Source organism: Pseudorca crassidens, chromosome 17 (assembly GCF_039906515.1).
Source record: "Pseudorca crassidens isolate mPseCra1 chromosome 17, mPseCra1.hap1, whole genome shotgun sequence".
Lineage (NCBI taxonomy): Eukaryota > Metazoa > Chordata > Mammalia > Artiodactyla > Delphinidae > Pseudorca > Pseudorca crassidens.
Window position 1 is genome coordinate 18,909,655 of NC_090312.1, and position 26,608 is coordinate 18,936,262.

The 26,608-nt window shown below is 42.6% G+C and overlaps 1 protein-coding gene across 1 annotated transcript in view; it reads left to right on the forward strand.

Moving 5' to 3' along the window:
• SNTB1 (syntrophin beta 1) overlaps positions 1 to 26,608 on the forward strand; it is a 230,218-nt gene that overhangs the window by 137,972 nt on the left and 65,638 nt on the right. The window contains exon 3 of the mRNA XM_067711385.1: positions 2,527 to 2,734. Within this exon, the coding sequence (XP_067567486.1) occupies positions 2,527 to 2,734 (208 nt within the window). The remainder of the gene's footprint in view (positions 1 to 2,526; positions 2,735 to 26,608) is intronic.

The window sequence follows — 26,608 nt, forward strand, 5'->3', positions numbered from 1 at the left end:
CTGTGTATAGGCCAGCTTTCCTCTGGTTACGCTGGCAACCCAACAAAGAAATTATTCTTTCTTTCTTTCTTGCTGGCATCATTTTTGTACGCGTGTGTGTGTGTGTGCGTGGTACCTGGCTAGTGGCTGCTTCCCAAACTGTCATTAAGAAAAAAAAATCCAGGTCTTCAAAGGAAAATATTCTAAGAGAAATATTTGCATGTTTTAAATTCCTAGAATAATGGATATTGATAGAATAATTTGAAAAGCAAGTTGAGCTCTCAGTAATGTTTTTGGAGAATCCTAGTTTGTGTTTGGCTACTCAACTTTACTGAGAACTTTGGGAGGGAAGGAAAACTCACCCTAGATTGACCACCCATTTCTTTGAAAAGTGCCTAAGAGGCATGAGAGTATTTTCTTCTGGGTAAGAACACATGTCACCTAAAAAATTCCCTGTTTCATCACATAAAACCTTTGAAGTCTTAGCGAGAAGACTTGTTTTGCAAATTTCTTACCGAAAAGAATCCGCTAATTGTTGCTAAAACTCCCCTAGAGATATTCTACTTTTTAAATAATTCTTTTTCTATCATTTAAGTTTACGGGTAGAAAAGGTTTACTCACTCTAAAATGTTGGTTTCAAATGTAAATGAGGCCAGGTTACACTGGGACTTCTAATTTTCTGGTGATCTGCAAAACTGTTATTTTAAATTTAGGAGCTAAGTAGGACACTGTTGGGCATATTTGTTGGTGCTGATGCCTTGAGACAGCTGTAGAAGACAATGGATGCTCCCTTATTGGATGCCATCCAGTCTAAAAGGAGAGGCATTGTAAGTCAGTATTTAAATTCATGGTCTTTTGAGCCTCAGCATCATGGGTTGAATCCCAGTATCACCAACGTTGTGGCCTTGAGTCAGTTCTTTCTTTGTCCCTCCAAACTTTAGTTTTTGTGTTTTTTTTTATCCTGTTAACTGAGGTAAATAATATCAGTCATAGGGATATTATAAAAATTATAAAAAATAATATAAAAGGGTTTAAATTTTTGCCTGACACATAGTAAATACTCAGTTAATGTTAGCATAATTATTGAGGGATGAAGGGAAATTGATACATGGATCGTTTCATTTAGTTTTGAATTTCCCAATCCCTGTAGCTTTCTAATGCAAACATGAGTGAAGAAATGTTATTTATTTGCATGTATACATACATGAATGAATAAATAAAATGTATGCTTTTCTCTCTGCAATAAAAATTATCTGTCTAAAAATTATAGATGTGGAGAACAGGTTAATGGTTGCCAGGGACTTGGGATGGTGGAGGGGAGGGCAGCATTTGTGACTGTGAGGGGTGAGTGGGGGGAGAGTTATGTAAAATAGAAACCTCGGAGTAAACTGGGTAAAGGGTATACTGAAGCTCTCTGTCTTAATTTTGCAATGCCATGTAAATCTGTAAGTATTTCAAAACAAAATTTAAAAACTAAAAGGATTTGTCTAGAATTTCTGCCTTTTACCATAATTACAGTATGTAGATCTCACTCTGAATCTCAGGTGATCCCTTTGGAGTTCTGGCATAAACTTTGGTATTTGACTTAAATATAACACTTTTGGGAATTCCCCTGGTGGTCCAGTGGTTAGGACTCCGTGCGTCTACTGCCGGGAACCCAGGTTCGATCCCTGGTCGGAGAACTAAGATCCTGCAAGCTGCATAATGCAGCCAAAAAAAATAAATAAACAACACTTTTCGTGCATCTCTCTCCCCACTGTTACCCTCTCCTCGGCCAACTCACTCCTGCACTACACTTGTCCAAGTATTAAGTGGTAGGGAAATGAGCCACAGACAGGATTCTTAAAGAGTGCAGTTTGGTTGTCTTTGATGCTAATTCACAATTAACCCTAGCAGTAGGATTAAGCAAGTGGGTAGATATTTCAATCTACTTCCCACCAGCAGCAGCTAGGTTGTGAGTATATTGTTAAAATCCTCTGTGGATTGAGAGGTAAGGTAAATTAATATCAGCTCACAGTTTGGAAGTCTTAATACGATACTACTAAAAACCCACTCAGCTGAGTAACAGGAAAACCAGACATCGTTAATTCAGGTGATTGGATGATTGGATAGCTAGGCCCCCAGTACCTCGACCAATGCCTGCGTACAGTCAGTGTTTGTAGATGAATGGATGAGTGAGTGAATGAATGAATGAATGAATGATGGGGGCATTAAGGTAAACCATGGGAAACAAGTTAAAAGTAAGAGTAAAGAATTAGTTCAACTTAGCGGGGAGAGGCAATATAGAGGTAGGAGGTGGGGAAAAAGGTTATTACGGAATTATATGAACTCTCATCTGTGTGAAACTTTTGAAAATTGTAAAGCACTATAAAGAATCTTTTATTCAATTGAAAAATAAAATCAAAAATCTTAATTGAAAAGCTAAAAATTAAAATAAAATGTATAATAGGAAAAGAAAACAAAGAATTAGTTCACCTTTGAGGCCCAGGACTTAGGAAGCATGATCTGCCAGGGAACCTTCCAACGCTTCTCTCTTTGCTTCTCTAGGCAGCTTGAAATCCACTCTCCAGATGCTAAGCACACGGTGATCCTGAGAAGCAAGGACTCAGCCACTGCCCAGGCCTGGTTCACTGCCATCCATGGCAACGTCAGTGACCTGCTCACCCGAGTGATCACCGAGGTCCGAGAGCAGCTGGGGAAGACGGGCATTGCTGGGAGCCGGGAGATCAGGCATCTTGGCTGGCTTGCAGAAAAGGTAGGGAAAACGTTCCCCCCCGTCGTAGGCATTTTCCCCAGGCTTTCCCAGCACTTGCTGCAACCACTGAAGTCAGGTACCTCATTGCACAGGCTGATTCTCTCATTGGGATTTCTCGTCTGTCTCCAGCAGATTTTCCGTTGCATTATGCAGGGGCTGTGTCTTCAGCAACCTTGATTCCCCACAGACGGTCCAATATGTGGCAAAATGCAGGTGGTCACTAATTGTCTGTTGCATGGATGAATGAGTGAGAAAGTGACCGGACAGTCTGATTCTCACATGTACACAGGAAGGGCAGGGGAAATAACTCAGACTCACAACACAGCTGTCTCCTTGGGAGGGAAGGAAGTTGAAATTGTTGCTTAAAAGAGGGTTCGTGTGGGGTCTGATGGACCTGCTGGTTAACATCGACGCATTTACAAATAATAACAATGATAATAACAGCAAGGATTTCTTAAGCAGCTACTCCATGCTGACTCTTATATATTATCTTTAAGTTGTATTCTTAAGCCAGCAGGCTCTGAATGTGTCATCATTTATGAGCACCTATTTTGTGCTAGGCACGGTGCTAGGCAGGACTGGGGAGAGGTGTATAAATATGAAAAAATGCTTAATGTCTTTCCCCAGGGAGGACAGCTGCTGTGGAAGGGACCTAGGGTCATGGTAACACTGTCACTTTGACTTCTTTTCCCAAGTGGTGTGATACGTTGAAGATAGTAAAACTCACTGCAGCAATCTCCTGGGAGTTAACGCTCCTCTTGATTTCAAAGGATTCAACCTTTGCCATTGCCCTTACATCTGATTGCTGTCCCTTGAACTTGACCTTCAGTGCTCAAGAACACTGGGCTTTGGTGACAGTCTGACCTCCCAGTGACTCACATTCTAATAGGTGGTAAATGGGAATAATGATTGTTGCAATAACAGCTTTCCTGCCAGTGAATCATGTCATCTGAGAAGACCCAGTCCAATGGCAACTGAAAATAATACTTGAACACAGCATTCGGCAGTTTTCCACCATTGTTCTTTGTTCGCATCAGTTCATGTGTGGGTCTCAGCCACAAAGTTCAACACAAAGTGGGCTGTTTGGTTTGGTATTGTCCCATCTCTCACAGGTTTCAAAGGACTAAAGGGACAGTGCAGGTTGTGGTGGCACCAAGATCGTAATAAACAAAAACCACAGGTAGTCTCTCATGACACCGTGTGTGGGGATTCCTGACGAAAACAACACTGCAGATCTGGATGATAGCATTTCAGAAGTCGTTCTCTAACCCTCTCCGCTTTTTACTCTCTCCAAATGTATGTGTTTTTATTAGGAGTAGTCTCGTTAGTCAGGGATCTTTCAGTTGCAAGTGACAGAAAGCTCAGCTCAGCTTGAGCATGAAAGGGGACCTACCACTTCTGAAAACTGCAGTGTCCAAGGGTAAGCTTCAGGCATGGTGGGATCCAGGGACTCAAATAATAATAATAGACCTGCCTCTCCATCTCTTTGTACCCTGTCCACTTTGTTGGTTTATACCCTAGCAAGCCCCCTTTACTTGGCCTAAGAGTTTCAGGCTCGTGGGGGCGGTTTTGTTTTGATTTGTTTTTGTAGCTGTGGCTATTTCAATGAATAGAAACCTCTTTGCTCTCGTCAGTTCCCACAGAAGTCCTAAGATCAGCCTGACCCAAACCATGTGCCCCGTTTGTTGAAGGGAGGTGGTTCTCCCATGGAAAGTTAGGCCGCTGTGCAAGGAAAAGACTGAATGGGTTCTGGGAAAGCGAAAACAATAGACATTCACTATAGAAGGAAAAGGGGAGGAGTTGATTGGGATGAAAAGTGTCCTCACTTTTTTAGGGTCCGGAATGGACGTGGAAGTGTACTGCATACTTTAGGATCCAGCAGGAGGTGGATGGCAAACTCAAAAGGGATGACTGGAAGGGATTTAACATAGCAATAATTTATAAGGTGTGGCCGAGGCAAGGAAAACCAGTAAGGGATGGAGAAGCACTCCAGAGCTCAACAGTTAGAGGTCACTGCCATCCTTTAACCTGAAATGGCCAGGAACGGGAGCAGTTACCTGAAACCAGCAAGACTTGTAGCTATAGAAAAAGGCATCCATTAAGAGCTATGGTCTTCGGGAGAGAAACACAACCCCTGCCGATCCCTGCCTGCCAATCCCTGCCTGCCGATCTCCTGCGGTGTCTCCCATTGGCTGAGGCTGATCGGAAGCCAGAGGCAAGAGAGCCCCACTGAGGCTCTGTTAGGGTCAGACTCCCAGGGCTCCGACCAGGGCAGAAAAGGATGGAGCGTGGATCTAGGGGCAAGAGGAGGCTGTCCAACACACATCCCTCTACCTTGCAAGTAACTGAGATGGTCTCAACTCTAGAAGCTACTTTTCTCTCATCTCTTTTAATACCAACTACATTTAAAACCATTACTCTCTGGATAGTTGAAAAATGATATTGTGTCATTAGTAGTGATCTTGACATTTTTTCCAAAGGTTCCATTTTCTCACTTATAAATTGTCTGCTTATGCCTTTTGCTTATCCCAGATTATCAGTAGACACGTTAAGCATTCCTGTGGAGCAGTCATAAAGGTGCATAAAAAGCTTTCTGCTTTTAGAATATTCTTATTCTTTTGATGTAATTTCAGATCATCATTACAGATGTTTCTTTAAATTGTAGTATGCGCTTTATCCATAAGAGCAATCAGTAATGAGTTATCATGGATAATTATCAGAGGCAAGGATGTCTTTTATTGCTTTCATCTTCAGAACTTCTTAAAAGATTACCATAGATCAAGTCCAAGGGAGCAAATGCAAACTGGAATTTTTTTGAATAAATATTTAATACTGAATCCTAGTGTGTAGACATATGAATGGTTTTTAGCAAAATGTTAGAATGAATGGCAAATCCTTAATACTGTGGCTTTCTTATATTATCACAAATATCAGAGAATTCACTTGGTATTTGTAAAGATATAAAGTATGATCCTATATATATTCAGCTGTAATTTACCTTAAATTGATATCCTTTGTCTTTTCCTATACTGTCGATCTTTGATTTTTTTGGATTAATAACAGTAGCTCTAGGACAAGGTCTGTACATATTATATTCAATTTCAAGTTTTTAAAACGCATTTACATGAACTAAAACAATATGAAGCAACATTTTCCCTTCTAAAATCCTATTCAGTGCAAACCCTAAAACTTCCTCTACACTACACAGAAGGAAAACTTTATATTTAACGTTATTCTTCATTGTGAGATGGTCCAGGGACTAGAAGAATGTCTCCTAAGAAATGCTTAGGTCTTGAGTCAATGGGGAGAGTTCAGTACACTCCAAGAGAGGAGAATGAGAATGAGAAAAAAGTGGAGTTTGTAGGGAGAGCAGACCAGAGACTGGTCTAAAGGGAAGTGGGGTCATCCTGAAGGAAGGCGGTAAGCAAATCTGTTACCTTGGATGGCACCCAATTATGGAAGATCTTGAAAGCTGGACAGATGGTTTGAATTTGATTTGGCAGCAATAGGAAATCTTCATGTAGAAAATCAGAGAGAAGGGAACTTAGAAGTGACCTCTATGGACTGAACGTGTCTCCCCAGAATCCGTAAGTTGAAACCCTAATCCCTAATGTAATGGAATTTGGGGGTGGAGGCTTTGAGAGGTAATGAGGTTTAGATGAAGTCATGAGGATGGAGAGCTCCATGATGGGATTGGCGCCCTTATAAGGGATGAAGACACCAGAGCGCTCTCTCTCTACCACGTGAAGATACAGCAAGCAGGTAGACTTCTCTAAGCCAGGAAGAGAGCCCTCCCTAGAACCCCAGGCTGACACCCTGATCTTGGGCTTCCAGGCTCCAGAGCCGTGAGAAATAAATGTTTGTTCTTTAAGCCACCCGGTCTGTGGTAACGTGTTACAGTAGCCTGAACTCTGGGACCTAGAAAATGGAAGGTGGTTTATTTATGGTCACACTTTAAGTCAAGATACAGGAATAATTAGTGAATGGGACAGTGCTGTGACATAATTTTTAATTTTTAAAAGAATCCAGTGCAGCTCATTCATGGCGATCAATTTAACTCTTTCCTTGAATTCTGGCAGCCATGCCCTGAACTCTCTACAGAATCAAGGTCAGCTCTGCAGTCGCCTTTGAGTGCGGCTGTATTCCTTGTCTCCTTGGTGTCCTCGGTCCTGTGAACCGACACCACAGTGACAGGTCCTGGACTGCTTTCCCCTGTGAGTGCCCTCACCTGTAGATGGGCCAGGTGCACCAATATAAAGTCTTTCCTGTGATCATATTAGTCTCAAGCCTTTTAACTCTTTGCAAAGCCCCAGTTGCCCCAAAAGGCCCATAAATGCTCATCCCTACCCTTAACAATAAAATGCATTATGCTCCAAACAAGTTTTTTCAATCATCTTTCTTCAGTTAATCTTCTTACAGTAATTATTGAGGTGTTTTCAATGGTCCAATTTCAGACAAGAGAAAAAGAAAGAGAGAATATAGGGCTTCCCTGGTGGCGCAGGGGTTGAGAGTCCCCCTGCCGATGCAGGGGACACGGGTTCGTGCCCCGGTTCGGGAGGGTCCCACGTGCCGCGGAGCGGCTAGGCCCATGAGCCATGGCCGCTGAGCCTGTGCGTCCGGAGTCTGTGCTCTGCAACGGGAGAGGCCACAACAGTGAGAGGCCCGTGTACCGCCAAAAAAAAAAAAAAAGAGAGAATAAAATAAGGAATAATAAAGAAAAAATAAATAGAAAAAAAATAAAGTTGTGACTCTCTCACTACTTAAGAAAACAATAATAAACAGGGATATGGCAGAATTGTTAAATTCTGTTTTGTGCTCAGTTTGTAGGTTACTGTCTTTGCTTTACCTTGTTATCTCAGTTTGCAAACATTTCTTGTCAGATTAAAAACACAACACAATTAAAAAAAAAAATACCCCATTCGTAGCTCTGAGATGCAAGTTCAATTCTCAGCTTTCCTCATTTCCACTAGTTTCCTTCAGATGGGCAGTTTTATAGAGCTGTGCCTCCCCAGGGTGTTGTTGGAAGACATGAAGCTGGTAATTAGTATTTATTATGTGCCTAGTCTGTCTCAGGCAATGTGCTTGAAATAATCCCTATCCTAGGAGGCAAACTTGGAGAAGTTAAGAAACTTTTCTAAGATCACTCCTCTAGAAAGTGGCAGAGCCAGAGTCTGAACCCCTCTTTCTAACTCCACAGCTCAGAACTCTCCACTAAGCTGAGCTAATAAGGGACCCAGGGAACAAGTGTCCATATGAGTGAGACCCCCCCAGAACCCCGTGTCAGAGCACCACTACATACCAAAAGCACAGTTTCAGAACTAAGAGACGTATCAAAATAACTCAAATCCTTCGTTTGCCTTTATGAAAATAAAGGGTGTCTTTGTCAGTTCGGGCTATCACAAAGTACCAGAGACTGGGTGGTTTATAAACAACAGATATTTATTTCTCACAGTTCTGGAGGCTGGAAGTCCAAGATCAGGGTACCAGCATGGTTGAGTTCTAGGGAAGACCCTCTTCATGATTTATAGACAGTCCTCTTCTGTATCCTCAAGTGGCAGAGAGAGAGAAAGGGCTAGCTGTCTTCTTATAAGGACACTAATCCTATCTTGGGGGCTCCACCCTCGTGACTTAATCACTTCACAAAGGCCCCACCTCCTGATACCGTCACATTAGGGCTTCAACATATAAATTTGAGGAGGACAGAAACATTCATTCCACAGCAGAGGGAATTTACATACCACGACAGAGCAACACTTACTAAAATCTTTTCTCTCCTGTCCTACAAAGACTGAAATTACCTTTGGTAGGATAGGTTAGAGGAACACTAGAATACACACACACACACACACACAAATATAATTTGTGTACACACACACACACACACACACACACATTGTCTATTAAATGCAGTAAAAAGGATTTGCACTGGTCCTTTCAGCAAAATATTGACTTACTGTATGGCTCAGAGGCTAATACACCATGGTAACTGAAATCTGAACCATGTTGTTGAGAGACTGGGATTATTTCATTAAACCATGATAATTGGAATTCATAGATGTTGGAAACATGCAAAGCAAGGCCGATGCTGTGTGTGTTGTTCATCTCTGTTTGTTTGGTCTTTAGTTCTTCTAGATCTTTGTCAACATTTCTTGGATTTTCTCAATCGTGCCTCCATTCTGTTTCCGAGATTCTGGATCATCTCTACTATCGTTACTCTAATTCTTTTTCAGGTAGATTGCCTATTTCCTCTTCAGTTATTTGGTCTCATATGTTTTTACCTTTCTCCTTCATCTGTGACATATTTTTTTGCCATCTCATTTTTGTTTTTATGAGTGGCATTGTGTTCCTGTCTTACTGGCTGTTTGGCCTGAGGCTTCCAACACTGGGGTTTGTGGGCTATTGGGTAGAGCTGGGTCTTGGTGCTGAGATGAGGGACTCCATGAGACCTCACTCTGATGAATATTCCCTGGAGCCTGAGGTTCTCTGTTAGTCCAGTGGTTCAGACTCGGAGCTCCCACCACAGGAGCTTTGGCCAGACCCCAGGCTCGTGACCCAAGATCCCGCAAGCTGCCTGAGGCCGCATAAACAAACAAACAAAAATAACAAAGTAAAAAACAGAATTAGACTAGGAAACTAACAGGTATGTTAGGAAGAATATAAAAATAAAAATATAGATGAATCAACAACTGGAACGTACATCAGTACCACAACATTAAAAAAGAGGAGGGAAAAGAAAAAAAGGGGTGGGATGGGGAGGCCTTGGCTGTGGAGGGCGGGGCCTAAGCAGTGGCGAGGTTTGGGCAGTGGGAGGGGCCAATGCTCAGGACCCACAGGGCTAGAAAGGCCCTGGGGCCTGTGGGGGGTAGGGCTTAGGCTGAAGGAACAGAAGGGGCCCAGCCATGCCCCCCACCCTGGTCTCAGAGGACAGGGGACCTCACCTGGGAGCCCAGCAGGCTTCCTGGGCTTGAGTGGGCGGGGCAAACGCCCTCCTCTCCTCTCCTGCTCCTCTGGTCTGGGGTCTGGGAGGGCCCCTCCCACCTGCCTCTCCAGATCTCCCTGGCCTCCCTCCTATGCCCCCAGGACCAGTACGGCCGGTGGGGAAGGGGGAACCTTGGAGGGCAGGGGAGCGGCCTGGGAGCTCAGCAGGCTCCCCAGCCCAAGTGGGCCAGGTGATCGCCCTCCGCTCCTCTCCCTCTCCTCCCGGAGAGTCCCTCCCGCCTGCCTCTCCTGATCTCCCCATCTCAGGGGCGCCGAGCCTGTCTGGCCTCCACTTCTTCCCCCTCAGTCCCCCTACATCCTACCAGTTCACCTTGGGGTTCCTTCCATCTCCTTGGGTGTCAGAGTTCTCCACCAGCGGCAGGCAGGCGCCCTAGTTGTAGGGAGACACTAACTCTGCATCTTCCCACGCTGCCATCTCCTCTGTTTTGTTTCAGGACTATCTTTTTTTTAAAAAACCTTTGAGTGCTGTAGCATATTGCTTTTTATGAAATATAGCCTAGGGCTTTGTGTATTGTACCAAAATAGATTTAGAAGTGAACACTCCACTGTCTCTCTCGTAGAAGTGTTCTTCCTTGGTGTCCCAACTCCAGGAAGCACACCAGTTATAATAAACAATTGTCTTGGACTTCCCTGGTGGTGCAGTGGTTAAGAATCCACCTGCCAATGCAGGGGACACGGGTTCGAGCCCTAGCCTGGGAAGATCCCACATGCCGCGGAGCAACTAAGCCTGTGCGCCACAACTACTGAGCCTGAACTCTAGAGCCCGTGAGCCACAACTACTGAGCCCATGCGCCTAGAGCCCGTGCTCCACAAGAAGAGAAGCCACCGCAGTGAGGAGCCTGAGCACAGCAACGAAGAGCAGCCCCTACTCACCCGTGCACAGCAACAAAGACCCAAACAGACCAAAATAAATAAATAAACAATTGTTTTGTTTGGGCTGCTTTAACAAAACACTATAGACTGGGTAGCTTATAAACAACAGAAATTTATTTCTCACAGCTCTGGAGGCTGGAAGTCCAAGATCAAGGTGCCAGCATAGTCAGGTGAGGGCTGTCTTCTGGACTGCAGACTTCTTGTTGTGTCTTCAGATGGGGGAAAGGGCAAGGGGTCAGGGACCTCTCTGGAATATCTTTTGTAAGGCATGGATTCCATTCATGTAGATTCCATGTCCTTACAACCTAATCACTTCCCCCAAAGCCCAACCCCATAATACCATCACCTTGTCCGTTAGTTTTCAGCATATGAATTTCAGGGAAACGTTCAGACCATATGTAGAATTAAATATTTGCTTCATGCTTCATAGTGATTTCATCTTCGTTTCCTTTGACATTCCTGAGAACTCACTGATTCTACTCCATCTAACTACCAGAGCAGAGTCGAGTTCTGTTCTCTCAGTGAGTGAGCATGAGGCTGTGTGCCCAGTTTAGAGGTGGGGACATCCTTGCTCTGCAGGAACACATTCCCTTTCAGAAAGAACACAGGCACAATCGGAGATGTTGTGCACGCCTCGTGGTTGTCATGGTGAAAAGTGCTTATTGGGATTCTGCCCAAAAAAGGTGTGATCGTTGAAAATAAAAGCTACTCTTTGAACCGTGCTGACAAGAAAGCCGATTCTCGGTGTTGGAATGATTAGTTTGACCTTTCGTTTTTAAGTGGTTTTATGAAAATATGAGCACTGCATGCACCGTAATTTTAAACAGGGAGTGTTGGGGTTTTTTTCTTCTTCAAACCAGACCTACAAAAATCAAGCTAATTTTAAATATCCATGCAGGGTCAGGTAATCATCTCTAACATACCGACTGCTGGGAGTCTTTACCTCCTTGTTCTACTCGTAAAGAAAGGGAAACTGTTTAGTAATAGCAAGACAGTCCTACCCAAAAATGTCCTATTAAATAATTACTTTGAAACATGACGGATTTGGAGACCTGACGAAGCCTTTCTTTTCTGATACAGTTTTTCTGGTCCTGCTGGGGTTTGCTGTCCTCCAGGAAAAGGTGATAGGGGGTGTGTGAGCAGTATTTGTGCGCCAAATGATGCATCACGGGGATGACCTGAGAGGCCCCAGTCTGGAAGAACAGGTTTTAAAGAGCTACTTATTACTATATCCATTTAAGGAGGAAGTTGGTAGGAAGGAAAGAAGGAAACAGGAAGGAAGGAAGGAGGGAGGGAGGGAGGGAGTGAAGGAAGGAAAGAAGGAAGGAAGGAAGGAGGGAATGGGAGAGAAACACATGCTTTAATAATTTGACCTCCGTTAGATTGAAACCAGCTTATGTTATTCAGAGGATAAAAGTAACATTTGGATTTAAAGAGACATGCTTAAAACTTTCACTTGGATCCCTGATGCATGGCATTTGATTCCTGGAACTATGATAATAGCACTTGACAGTTCAGCACTGTCTTATTTAGGTGATAATCCTAGTAAATTCTTCATGTTAGTGGAAGGGCAAATGAATAACCATGAAGTCTCGTGGGTCCTGCAAAGGGATTTTTTTCCTCCCCTCAATTTTTAATGAGGCCCCATATTTGTCGTCCTCCCCAGTGGCTCCTGGGAGCACGATGTGTTCGGTGTGGGCTGTGGAGCCCACGCCGGGCTGCTGGCCTCTGCATTTGAGGAGTCCTCAGCTGAGACTCTGACCCAAGTTCCAACACATTGTTGGCTCCATCATATTGATTCCTGGCTCTGATACTAATGTGCAACTAATGAGTTGCATGGCGTACATATTAACCCAGGCTCTGGCAGTGCTAATGCCAGACGAGCCATGAGATGGAGTTGGGAGGAGGGCAGCGAGACACCCAGTGCACTGACATCTTAACAGACGTGAGCAATTAGCAAAGCTGTGTTGCAGAATCACCATTTCGTAGCTTACAGGAAGTAATAAGCCATCAAGAGGTGGAAAAACATGTCTTATATCTCCTCTTAAATAAAAAATCCTTCTGCATCAGAGGGGTGCTCTGTGAACTGTGAAGTAGGGAGGAAAGTTGAAATGTTTAAAGTCAGGTAATAGCTTTTATTACCAAAGGGAAGCTGAGTGACTTCCAGCCTTGCTGTTGAGTAACAGTAGATTTAAGACCTTCAGGCATGGCCACGTGGCACTGACCGCAAGGACATTGGTGACATTTCAAGGCAGTGCTGTGTTGTCTGGTTTTTTTTGTTTTTTCAGGAGATGGCAGGTTGGAGGTACAAAAGGGCATGCCACTCTGGCCTTAGAAGACAGCTGTGCACAAAAATTTCTACCAGCACATCCTGGGAGACATAATATGTCAAAGAAGGAATCGTGCCTAGTTTTGTATGGTACCCAGAGCGCCTAGCACTGTTGCTGGCTTATAGTTCAGGGCAAATGGATTGAACTGGTTAAGGAGTTGAGAAAATTGATTACAAACTCAGCCATGCTACAGAAGACAGTTACTTGACTTTGAACAAGGCACCTCTCTTAAATTTGTTCCAACTGCCTTATTTTACAGATGAGGAAACTGAGGCAAAGAAAGGTAAATGGTTTTTCACTTTACTGCACTGCTTCCATTAAGCATTAAGTTTATATAAGAAAGTACCTGCTATGATGGCATGGATAAACAGTGGACACCAAGCCCAAAAGACCCGGTTTTGACCCTCACTCTGCTCACACAAGCTCCTTCGTCTTGGGCAAACCACTGATAGTTTCTCTGAACTCTTACATGCAACCCTGAAAAAGGCAATAATGATGCATGTGTAAGCTCTTTGTAAACTGTAGAGCTCCATACAAATTGCTATTATTATTAGGACCACTATACAGGGTGGAGATACAAACATGATCGCTTTCCTCAAGTGTGCTCTGTCCAGGGCTGGAGTTAAATTTTAGCAGTTGACTATGGACACCACGATACGTGCTGCGGGGATATGAATGAAGTCAAATGAAAACAGGGATTCACTGTTTGGAGGGACACCTGGAAGGCTCTACAAAGACAATATTTGAGCTAGCTTTGAAGTAGATGTCTTCTAGGTGACAGCCAAACAAGCCCACTAATAAACAGAAAAAAACAAACAAAAAACCAATCCTAATAGGACTTCCAGCAAACTCACAGGACATTCACCACGTGTCTGACACTGCCTTCTTGGTAGTTATGTGAGTTGGCTTCCTGTCACCTCATGTCTAAAGGTAACTGTTCTTTCTCTGATTTAATTTTCTGCAGAGACTGCCATAGGAAGCACTAAAAAAAAAACCCTGTAGATATTCTAAAATAATTTAAAATAATGATTCCAGTTTCTTTATTGACTCCCCCCTGCCCCTGCTGCTTCTAGTTGCTATTTAATAACTTTTGATTTTGCTGCTTCTCTCCCATCCCCACTCTTTGGTCACTGGCCAGCAAGTGTCTAAGAGTGACCATGAAGCAAGGTCTAATTACTTCCAAGCTTAGTGGTGGATAAAACTAATAACAGCCAGTATTAATTTCTTAAGTGCTCTGTTTAGCATTATCAAGAAAATTTAGCAAAGTTAGGTTAATTGCCTGCGGGAGGGTCAGCCCTGCTCAAGGGCATACGTGGGCTACAAATGCAAAACACAGTCCCTGTCCTCAGGTAGTTTATAAGCTGATCAAAAAAGGAAACAACAAAGTGAGAAGTTTCAAAATCAAACCATGATCCACAGAGAAAATGTGCAAGGCAAAAACCAATCCTGTTGGATTAAATAACAGTATAAGTCTTCCTGTGATTAATTAGGTACATCTGAGATCAGGTGGGCTAGGAACATTGGTCCAGCCTCATGGAGAGCCCCTAAGGAAAGATTTGGGTGGAAAATATGAATTTAGTAAGTCTCATCTCCAGTACCCTTAGGGATTACATATTTTCACAAGAGGCATCAAGTCTGTGCTATGATTCCAGAGTATATCAAGCCAATTTGTCAAGTATTTCCTACAAAGCCTGGAAAACATCAGGCAGAACTGTGGCCCAGTGCTGCTGGAATATCTGTGCGCAGAGACATGTTGAATATTAGATAAAGTGACACACGTTTCTCTTCTCTCCCTTCCAAGCAGAAAAAGAGGAAGAATGAGAGAGAGGGTGACATGATTCGTTTTCACTCGCTTCTGAGATTTTTTTAAACTTATTTTTCTCTTTGAAAATTAACGGGTGCTTGTTGTAAAAACTATTGTCCATTCATCTTTTAATTTGATTATGGATTTTGCAAGGGTGACTCTGCAGTGCGGGCAGCTCTCCCCAGAGACACTCCCTTGATGATGGGGAGGCAGGTTGAGTTGGAACTTCACATCTTAGCAAGAGTCTCCTCTGATGACTCAGGGCATCCTGCTCCCATCTGATGCCTGCTGGCTGGACTGTTGCTGGTAGGTGGTCATTGGATCACCCATAGAAGTCACTGGTGGGAGAAATGCTCCCGCATGGAGCTGTACACATGGTCTACCCCATTATTTCCCGAGGGTTAAGGAACACTGGGTCATGAACTACACGAGAGGGAAGCAGGCAATTCTACACTGAGTTCTTCCTATGTTAGGATCTTCGCTTTTTCTGTTTCTTTTTTTTTTTTCTTGCCTGCTAGTGGATTTATTGTTTTTATTTTGTTCTTTTATTTTCCCTCTCTACTTATTTTGTAAATTATATAGCCTTTATCTGTTGTTTTAGTAGTTTCCCTTTAATTTTCAATATGTGTATATGACTTCACAAAATCTAAACAAAATTAATATCTCTAACTCATTCCCCCAAACGTAAGGATCTTAGGAAGCTTTTGCTCCACTCCTGTCCTACATGTTATTTTGTTCAGTGTCTTATTTGCCATCCTGTTTTACATCCCCCAAATTAGTGGTCACTTTTTAAATCCAACGACAGACACTTGCTCAGATTTGCATACAAGTTGACTGCTCTCTTTGCTCATCATTGCTTTCTACACCCCACTTCTTCCTTTGGAATTCAGTTTCCTTCTTGATGAAGTACTTCTTTAGTGCTTTTCACTTTTGTTTTTGTTTTTTTCAGCAGGAGTTCTTTTCTTATTTTCAGCATCTTATTCCATGTTTATGGTTTCTAATATTTTTAACAGACTTCTATGTTAGTGTCTGTCCTTTTACTGTATATAGTTAGTTGTGTTAGTTGGCTAGGGCTGCCGTAACAAAGTACCACGGACTAAGTGGCTTAAACAACAGAAAATTTATTTTCTCACACTTCTAGAGGCTCCAAGTTTGAGATCAAGGTGTTGACAGTGTTAGTTTCTTTCTCTTGAAGCCTCTCTCCTTGGCTTGTAGACAGCCGTCTTCTCCCTGTGTCTTCATGGGCCGTCTTCTCTGTGTCTTCACTTGGTCTTCCCTCTGTTTGTGTCTGTCTCCTAATCTCCTCTTTTTAAAAGAATAAGTCATGTTGGATTAAGCGCCCCCCTTATGATCTCATTTAACTTAATTACTTCTCCAAAGACTGCATCTCCAAATACAGTCACATTCTTAGGTACTAGGGGTTAGGACTTCGACTGTGAATTTGGGGACTAGAGGAGACACAATTAAGCTTATAGCATAAGTTCTTAGTGTTCTACTAACCCTATATCATGTGTCTGTTAACCCATTCTCATGGAAGATTTTTATCATGTGTTGTGAAATTTTGGACTGTAAACTTATCTCCATCGGGGGCTTAATTATTGGAATACTTAGTGCCTGGGTCAAAGTTGTGTCCCTACAGAACAGCTTTATCTTGAAGGATCTGCCAGGTGCAGCCAGAGTTTCAGTGGCTCAGGTCAACATTTTTGATAATTGCTCAGCTTGGGGTTTCATGGACCATGTGGGCAGTGTAAGTGCTGACCCCAGACCTTCATGGGCCATAGCCTGTGGTTATAAATGATCAGAGGAGGCCTTTTATCCTATTCAGATCACAGGGTGTTGTCAAGAAAATTTTTTTCTGTCTATTCTTTCACTAACTGTGAAGCCCTTCAAGGGTTCAGATTTATTCATGGACAGCAATTACAACTTCCCACCTTGCAGGCATGGCCTGCCATGGCGTTGGGCAGCAACCCGCTATTCCCAAGGAGTGCTGAAACCTGGTTTTGGTTATGGAAACCAATAACCTCTCCTTCAGTCTACCCCAGCCTCTCTACGCCAGCTTGGCCATAGCATCAACCCATTGCTTTGCAGTTCCCTCTTTTTTTCTTGCACCTGAGATTTTGAGGTATTCATTTAAAAGGATATGTGTTAGATTTTATCCAGCATTTTTAAGTGTTTCAAGATAGCTAGTCTCCCACTGCCAGAATGAAAATGTAAATGATGGGTTCTAGGGAAGAGTAACATCTTTATAATGATGAATAGTCCCTTTCAAGAACTGAGTATTGGTTTAGATTTTCTTTGAATCCCTCCATTCTATTCTTTTTAATTTTCTTTACATGGATTTGTACTTATTTTTATTTACTTTTAGCTACTATACATAGGATCTGTTCAGTTTTCACTTTTACAGACTGTATATATGAAGTCTGTGATTTCTATGTATTAACGTTGTACCTAGCCAACTTGTTGTATTCTTCTGTTACTTATAAGTTTTCCCATTGCTTCTCCTGGGTTTTCCAGTTATAGAGTCATCTCAACCCCCAAATATGATCATTTTACCTCTGTCTTCCAATTTTTTTATGACCCTATTTTATTTATTTTGCTGGATTGATAGTACTTTCTTAGCAGTGTTATATAATAGTGAGGATAGAAAGCATTCTGATATTTTCTTTTCCCTAACTTGAACAGGAATGCCACTTGTGGTTTCTTGTTAAGCTTGACACTGGCTACTTCGCAGATTAAAGTAACTGACATTTCTGTAGGTCTTCAGAATTTAAAAGCACTTTTCTGTACATTGTCATCTTGAATTCTCACCACCACCTGGTTTTGTGAGACACAGAAAAATGCCCAATTTGCTTAATTTTCTTTTAAAGACGACTTATTGAAAATTGGACCTGAGTGGGCAGTGACCTTCAACTGGTACATACCGGTGGAAGTTTTATCCACTTTTGGTTACCAGATTTAATAATAAGACCTTCCTATTCAGACTTCCTATTGTTTATTTATTATTGAAAACCCAAAGTGGGTCTTCTCTTTAACTAAAAAGCAAGTGAGAAAAATCCAAAAGTAGTGCAATGTTTTGAACTGGAATAGGTATGTCTCAGTGTAAACTTTTAGGGGAATAATAGCTGTTGCTTTGAGATGCTTGTATAAAGTGCTGAAAAACCCTCATCTGTTCTGTTTGTATTTACACAGTTGTTGATATTCACTAAGGCTGCTCTGTAAGTTTGTACAGTTCGTGCACCCCACAAAGGTGCCCAGCAGTGGGGAGTAATAGGGCAAAATTCAACTGACATTCCACTTGCCAAGCCTCCTGCGTTGGGTGTTAGCAGGAACCTGACCCCACCAGAAGAAAGGGCCCTTTATTTTCAACATAATGACAGTCTGTAGCTAAATGGTGTACCTGCAGGGCTGCTTCTTCCCAGAAGAGGGCGCCTTTTCCTAATTCTCTTAAAGAGGACATAGGCTGATACCACAAGCCATGGATTAAACCCTCTCCCCTAAAGCATAAGTCCATACACAGCTCATGGGGGTTACGGTGCAAATTCATGCTAGTGTTTTATAGGGGTTTTGCCTAATCTGGACTTTTAAAAACTTATTTATTTATTTTAACATCTTTATTGGAGTATAATTGCTTTACGATGGTGTGTTAGTTTCCGCTGTATAACAAAGTGAGTCAGCTATATGTGTATATATATCCCCATATCTCTTCCCTCTTGCGTCTCCCTCCCTCCCACCCTCCCTATCCCAGCCCTCCAGGTGGTCACAAAGCACCGAGCTGATCTCCCTGTGCTGTGCGGCTGCTTCCCACAAGCTATCTGTTTTACGTTTGGTAGTGTATATATGTCCATGCGTCTCTCTCGCTTTGTGCCAGCTTACCCTTCCCCCTCCCCGTGTCCTCAAGTCCATTCTGTACGTCTGCTTCTTTAGTCCTGTCCTAATCTGGACTTTGTTTTTACAAATGTGAGATAATTTTTGCAGAGGGTTCCCTTTTATAACTCTCAGTTTTGAAACATTATACCGTCTTCATCACTGTCAACAACACGCATCTACTGGGTATTTACTAAGCAGGGATCACTAATACGCACTAGGTGGAAAAGAGTTGAACTCAGCATGTCTGCTTAACAAGCAGTAGCCAGAGGTGTGTGTCATGGATCGTCTTGTAGATGTATTACTTTTGTTTGAAGCGACATTTCTAAAGAAGCACAAGCAGACGTGGTAAGGTCACTGGAAGCCACATATTTCCATCTGTTAGCCTTGCGGCTATTTCCTGGGAGGTTGGCAGTCTTTGTGGGAGCTGGAGGAAGTAACATCTTTTTCCAGAGTGAGTTACAAAAGGCGGGAGAAGCACATAAGGCTCCTGAAAGCAGATGGAAGTCTTCGTGCTCTTCTGCAGCAGAGGACTCAGCCCATCTCTTGCTGCTCCTCCAAGCTTCGGAGAAAGGGAACTGCTGAGTCAGCACTGACGATTCAAATGAATACGGGGGGGCAGGGAATTGTGTACATCGCCCGCTCTACATTCCTCACACATGAAGGAACGTTAAGTGTGGGAAGGTTCTTTACCAATCCAAGATCACATGCTTGTCATGGGAAAGTAGAGACTAAAATGCAGCACGGACCTCTACTCTGGGATTCAAGAGGCCCCTCCTTGTGAGATTTCAAGCACTTTCATTCCTTCAGTAACAACTTACGATGCACCCACTACATGCATTCATAGTCTCTGGAATAGCAATGGCTTGAATAAGGAAGCACCTCTTACTGGAGACAGTTGCCTGGCTTTGAATCCTGATTTCTATGTGTCTTACCTGGGAATGATTTCTATAGTTCAGTCTTTAGATCTGATGTTTCTGTTGGTGGAGTAGTTGGATGTATGAATATGGGACACAGGCTACCTATCCTTAGGCTAATACTGCAGTGGCTGATGACATGACCACACGAGAAAAGAAGAACTGATACTTTGGGAGCTTGCTAGAGTGAGCTGCTAGATGTGGAAGCCTAACTGACAGGTGATTGGGACTCAGAACCTGAGAGCACCTGAGCCATGAGAAAGCAGAGGATGCCCATCTGCAAAGACAGCTGAACACACACATGAAGAAGCAGAGGTGACACCTGAAGAGGAAGAAGCTGCTTCCACTCCATCTGCCTTTCCATTTCTCAGGGGGCCTGGCTCACCTTCCCTCCTGGTCTTTGGGTTCTGTGAGACCTCTCCAGCCTCACTTTCTACGCCCCCTCTTGATTTGGTCCCATATTTGTCATTTTTCCTTTTTTGTAATCAGTGTCTGAACCAAAGCCAGCTGTCACTCTCAGACACTTGGACATGGAACCTTTGGGGGAGCAGGGGTCCTTTCACCCAAAGTCTTCACCTCATGACTCTCTTCATCCTGCTGAGAAGGGCTGCAGCCACCTCTTCACCGTCCAGGTTAGAATCCACACTGGGGAGATGAGGCCTTGACTCAAACTTTCTATTCTGTTAGAAAGAGCTCCAACAATTCACTAAGAGCTCAATCAATCCACTAATCCCCCAAGTGATGAGTGAATTGATTATTGAACTGAATTTTAGGTCTGAACATTCGACGTGATCCCTGAATGAAACTTGAATCCCACAGAACTTCTGGGAGACTCAGCCGTTGCCCTGTCTCATCCTGGGAGCACAGAGAACACTCGAGAGCACATGGTCTTCCTGTCCTGTCCTCCAGGACTGTGGTTCTCAAATGTTTATTTGCATGAGAATCATCTGGAATGTTTGCTGAGACACAGGTGGGTGGGCCCCACCCCAAGAGTTTCTGATTCACTAGGTCTGGATTGGGGTCCAAGAATTTGCACTGTTGACAAGTTCACAGATAATGCTGATGATGCTGGTTCCAGATCACGCTTTGAGAAACAGCTTTAGAACAAAACACAAGTGATAACTAGAGAGTGAATACTAAAGAGTCCAGGGCTGCTTTTGGAGATGATGAACATATTCTAAAATTAGGTTATGGTGATGGCTGGCCACAGAACTCTAAAAATATGTGAAGAATCATCCAATTGTATACTCTCAATGGGAGAATGTTGTGGTATGTAAATCACATGATAATAAAGCTCTTTTCAAAGAGTCATGACTTTAATTAGAGTGGGTTGCAAGCAATATTTTTCTTTTAATTAATTGGAATGAAATAGAAAATATCAGCATGTGTTTTATATGTTGCATTAGTCAGGGTTCTCCAAAGAAACAGAAGAATAGGATATATACAGAGACAGACAGAGAGACAGAGACAAAATCTGCAGGGCAGGCTGGCAGTTGCGGCAGGATTTGCAGTTGCAATCGTGAGTCCAAAGGAAGTCTGGAGACAGAACTCTTTCCCCTCTGGGGGACCTCAGTGTTTTCTCCTAAGGTCTTCACCTCATTGGATGAGCCCTACCCACATCATGAAGGATAATCTGCTTTATTCAGACATACTCTGATTCAAATATTGACCACATCTAAAAAATACTTTCATGGCAACACCTAGATTGTTTAATCAAACAACTTCACTCCATAGCCTAGCCAGACATATAAAACTGACATAAACAATTTACCATCCACACAGTAAAAATATCACTCCGTGAAACTGTGGTTTCCATTTGCACACAGATGAACTGGCTTGTGATTTAAAATGTCTTCATGACTGTGATTCGCAGATTTAAAAGTACGAAAGCCTCGGCTTTAGAAAACTTCATAAAGTCAACAAAACAAACAGAAAACCTGCTTTCTTACTTTTGGTGAAGGCACACTAAATGGAATGCAAGGAAATCTTTATTTGCCTCCAATTTAAAGACCCAGCGGGGAGAACACAGTCTCCAGACTCCAGGAGCCTCATCTGGCTGTCAACGTTATTACTCTAGACAGCCATATGTTTGTGACTGTCTGCGGGATTGTAATGCCAAGCCTGGGATGATTGAACCGAGTGGAAAACACGTGTAGGCTGGCAGGCACATCTCACAGACACATCAAGATGATTAAACAGAGGCTCCCTGTATCATTAACATGCAGCCAAAGCAGTTCTCGTTGAGGAGGCTCTTTTGACCTGGCAGCTTCTAAGCGTAAAAACACTGTGATTTCATATAGGTTATCACAGAATATTGAGTAGAGTTCCCTGTGCTATACAGTAGGTCCTTGTTGGTTATAAAACCTATATGAGAAAAGAATCTAAAAAAGAATGAATATTTGTGCATATATAACTGAGTCACTGTGCTGTACATCTGAAACTAACATAATATTGTAAATCAACTATACTCCAGTAAAATTTAAAAATAAAGAGCAAATATATAAAAACACTGTGGTTTCTTAAGCAGTTCCGTGCTTAGCTGATGCTCCTGAGCTCCCACTGCGTCCCCAGGCAAGGCTCACAGTATGAGTCGTGGATGGGGTGAGACGCAGCAGTGGACGAAGTTGTCTGTGATACGCATTACTATGTATTTTTTATTTTGTAAAGGGCTGTGAAATTAAGGATCTTTTTTTTTTTTTAGCACGAAGGATGTGGTGAGGCTCTCAGTGGGACTAGAGATGGGGTCAGGCTCGGTATGAGGTACGGAATGTCTGAGCGGTATTTTTGGTAACACATTTACAATTTAAAGGTTTTTTTAAGGTAATTTCATATTGTTTCGTCCAAGTAAGCTGTCTCAGGATCTCAGATACTTTCATCCTCATGAGACTAGTGAAATCTAAATTCTAACATCGACATTCACCATCCCTAGGTAGGTAATGAACCCCCGCCCCCGATGTGGCCACCCCCTACCCCTTGAGACCAGTCTGATGGTGAGAGCCAGAGCTGGCCCCGTTCTTTGCTGAGATTTGGAATCATTCCCCAGAGTGAGAGTGCCCAGCTGGCCTGGCCCAGCTGTATTCCCAGCAGTGCTAGGAGACAGCCGGTCCTGATGTAACCCCACAGGGAAGCAGCTTGACTGCCGTGCCTCTTCCCCTTTGTCTGGGTCCCTTGGGCATCAGGCTCTTTTACCCACTTGAGTGTGCGGATGTGCTGGCACGATTTTCCTTCTCTCTGTACTACTGGCTTCTCCTTCCAGCTTTAGTGTAACCAGTCCCCTTTTCTCAGGCTGTGCATAGCTGTGTCGGGCTCTTGTTCTGTCCACCAGTCAGATTAACCTTGACAGCCCTGCTCTGTGACTTATGCCTCTGCTTCCTTCACTCCCCATCTTGCAGTGACGGCCCATCCATTTCCCCGTGACCAAGCCCAGTTTTCCCAGTTTTCCCCCCATTTCATGGCCAGCCTGAAACTGGACTACAAAACCATGCAATCTGGCTGTAGAGACACTACACCATGCTGACCAAGACAGTCTGTAGGTCAATTAAATAATAAATTGATAGATACAATAATAGACAAGTAGAGAATTTCAGCTATCTATTGCTAAGTAATATCTACAACAATTAAATGCCTTTTTAATTGGGGTAGTGGCTTCAAAACAACCACCATTTTATTATCTCTTGCAATTCTGTGGGCTGACTGGATTTATCTGGAAAGTACTTCTGCTCCATGTGCTATCGGCTGGAGCTGCAGTCTGGGGGCTTGACTGAGCTGCCCCATCCAGAATGGCACACGCATACGGCTGTCCAGTGATACTGGTTGTCAGCTGGGAGCTTGGCTGGGATTGTCACCTGGAGCACCTTGGTCCTCTGTGTGCCTTCTCTGTAGGGCTTGGACTTCTTGAAGGATGGCAGTTGGATCCCAGGAGTTCCAAGTGTACAGAAGCAGAAATTGCAGATCTTTCAAAACCCAGTCTCAGAAGCTACAACAGCATCACTTGTGCTGCATCCTGTTAGTCAAAATTAGTCACAGGGCCAGCCTAGGAAAGGGAAATAGACTCCATTTCTTGATGCACTTGTATCCATCTTTAATCTGCCACATCAAGACAGATCAACAGATGAATAAAGAATAGGTGAATTGAAACATTCCAGTTAAAGTTTTGAGGAGGTAATGGTGGGTTTTATGTACTTCAATATAGTTGCTTCACTATATTTTCTGAAATACATAAATTGCTATTTTTTAACTTTAATAAGTATAATACATGCATGTATGTGCATATGTTATTAGTACAACTTGATGAATTTTAACAAACTGAACATACCCATGCAACTTGCATCCAGGTCAAGAAAGAGAACATTATCAGCACCCGAGAGAGCTTCTTCAATAGCTATTGCTTCTTACTGTGACCAAAAAAGTGTTGAAAAAGAAGGATCTATTATAAAAAACAGCAATTCTTACCAATCTTCTATCCTTTACAGGTAAAACCACATCTTTGACATTTGCAAAATAACCACCAACCCTTCATGATTATTTAAATTATAGATTTCAGGGCCCAATTGACTAATATCCATCAATTTGTAACAAATGAATGGAAGTGCATTTTCCTGACAGTTGAGTGGCCAGTCTGAATGTTTAGTGAATTGACCAATGGCCTATATTTCTTAGCAAAGCTTTTACCATTGTCAAAACGGTATTTAATTCTTCAAATGTGTTTTGAAATGAGGCATAAATAAATATAAAATTAGGGGTTTTAGCAAAAGCATTATCCAGCAATTAGCTTCAGAAACACACACAAAAAAATCTGCATGTGCACATAGTGTCATTTTGTCCACTTTACTATTTTCAGAGGTAGTAGCTAGATTCTCATGAGCTAGAAATCACACAATTACACAACTGACTATTACACAGAATTCTGATTAATGTGCATTTATATTTTGAAATGGGCACTGATAAAAGATCAAGAACCAAGGCTTGTTCTTATTCTTTAAGTCTTGACTTAAAGTCTCCTCATGGCATGCACCTTCCCTGGCCACCTTATTTAGAGGAAGGACCCTTTCTTCCCACCTTGTTTGTTATCTACCTAACCCCTGTGATACCTTCAATAATAGGCTCAAAATATAACCAGGTCCTAAGCCCTGGAACCAGTGAATGTTATCTTCTATGGAAAAAGGGTCTTTGATTATGTAATCAAGTTCAGAATCATGTGATGAGGAGGTAATCCTGGATTATCCTGGTGGACCCTACCAGTAACCACAAATGTCTTTATAAGAGGGAGGTAGGGGGAGGCTTCATACAGAAGAGGGAAAGTGATGCGATGGAAGTGGAGAGGAGAAGTCAAAGAGAGAAGATGCTATGCCTTTGGCTTTGAAGATGGAGGAAGGGGCCCCTGAGCCAAGAAATGCAAAGAATGCAGCTCTAGATGCTAGAAAAGCAAAGAAAGAATTCTCTAGAGCCTCTGAAGCGATTGCTGATCTGTGGACACTTTGACTTTAGCCTCGTATCACTAATTTTGGACTTCTAGCCTCCAGAACTGTAAGAGAATGAATTTCTGTTGTATTAAGTCACCCAGTTTGTGGTAATTTGTTACAGCAGGCATAGGATACTAATACGTACCTATCACAATTTGATTTACTTGTTGGCTTATCTTCTTTTTATTCTTTCCTCCCTCACTGAACACTAAGCTCCTGGGAGTAGGGACTTTGTTCGTCTTTACTGCTGTATCCACGGTACGCAGTTGGGTGCTTGGCATAGAGTAAATGTATACAAAGTGATACTGAAGCTAATGACAAGTTGGAGAAGGTTTTTGGAGGAATGCATGAACATTAGACAGTGGGTAAAGTAGGGGAGAGCGTTACAGACAGGGGGCGCTGTTATGAGCAAACGTGCAAAGGTGAGAATAAATTAACATGGGGTTTGGGGATATGAATGAAAAAAGAAATGGCCAAATAAACTCTGAGTTCTCATTGAGAAACAAGAACACTCTCCCCTGGAGGGATGACATGAGAGCAGATTAAGCAGGACTTTGAAAACCCAGTAAAGATGATAGGAGTAGAAAGGGATGCAGTGAAAGCTGGATAGCTTTGGACTGGTGGGCAAATGGTTTACCCAGTGGGCAGTTATAAGCATCAACAAAGTAGCCTCCCTTAACAAAAGAGAAAGCTTTATCTTTGAGGAATTAATGAAGAATTTTGCAACTGGAAAATCTACCGAGATACTCTTTTAATTTTAGCATACAATGTGTGTTCTGTTTTAAAATTAAATCTTGGTTTTATTTTGAATTACATGTAAATAAGTAAATCCACAACCTTTTTAGGACATTAAGCCTCTGCAGATCTTAAGCCTTTGAAGCTGCAAGATGGGCTAGAAAGCACTGGTTCATCCCTGGCCAGGGCTGTGTCCTGCCGCTGCCCCATGTGGCTCAGAACAGTGGATCGTTTCCAGTCTGCAGAGATCAGCAAATGGTGATCACCGATGGTGGCGCTCCCAAACTCTTGTTTTGTATAATGATGACTTACGTCCTCAGTAAGAGCTTACCAGTCAAAATGGTGATTAATTAGCAAACTCACTAATTGGGATCCTTCCTTGTGGTTCTGTTGTGAAGGATACTCATTTTTCCACTGGTACTTCCGAAAACCGCCATCCTGTAAAAATGCCAATTTAGCAAGAACCCTGGCTATGAAACAGGCATGTGCAAATCACACATGCTTATAAAAATCCATCACACCCCTTGTGGGGGGCAGATTAATGCCCCTCACGCCCACCAGATGTTGTATTACTTTTCTACAGCTGCTATTACCACAAACTTCAAAGTTTGAAATGATTCAGAAATATCAAAATCATTTGAGGTTTATACATGAAGGCATGAGCTTTTTAGAAGAGACTCCCACTTTGTAATTGACAAAAGTAATAAAGGCTCATCAAAAACTCAAACAATAGAGAATTGGGTAAAGTAAACAGTGAAAGTCCTTCCTCTCTTCCTGCCTGATCTTATCCTTGAGCAGTTCAGTATTTCCCTTCTTCAAGACAAGGACTTTTTGTATTTGTGAATTTGAGCCAGCTTTAAAAACAGACTCCCCGGATGCCTTCCTAGATG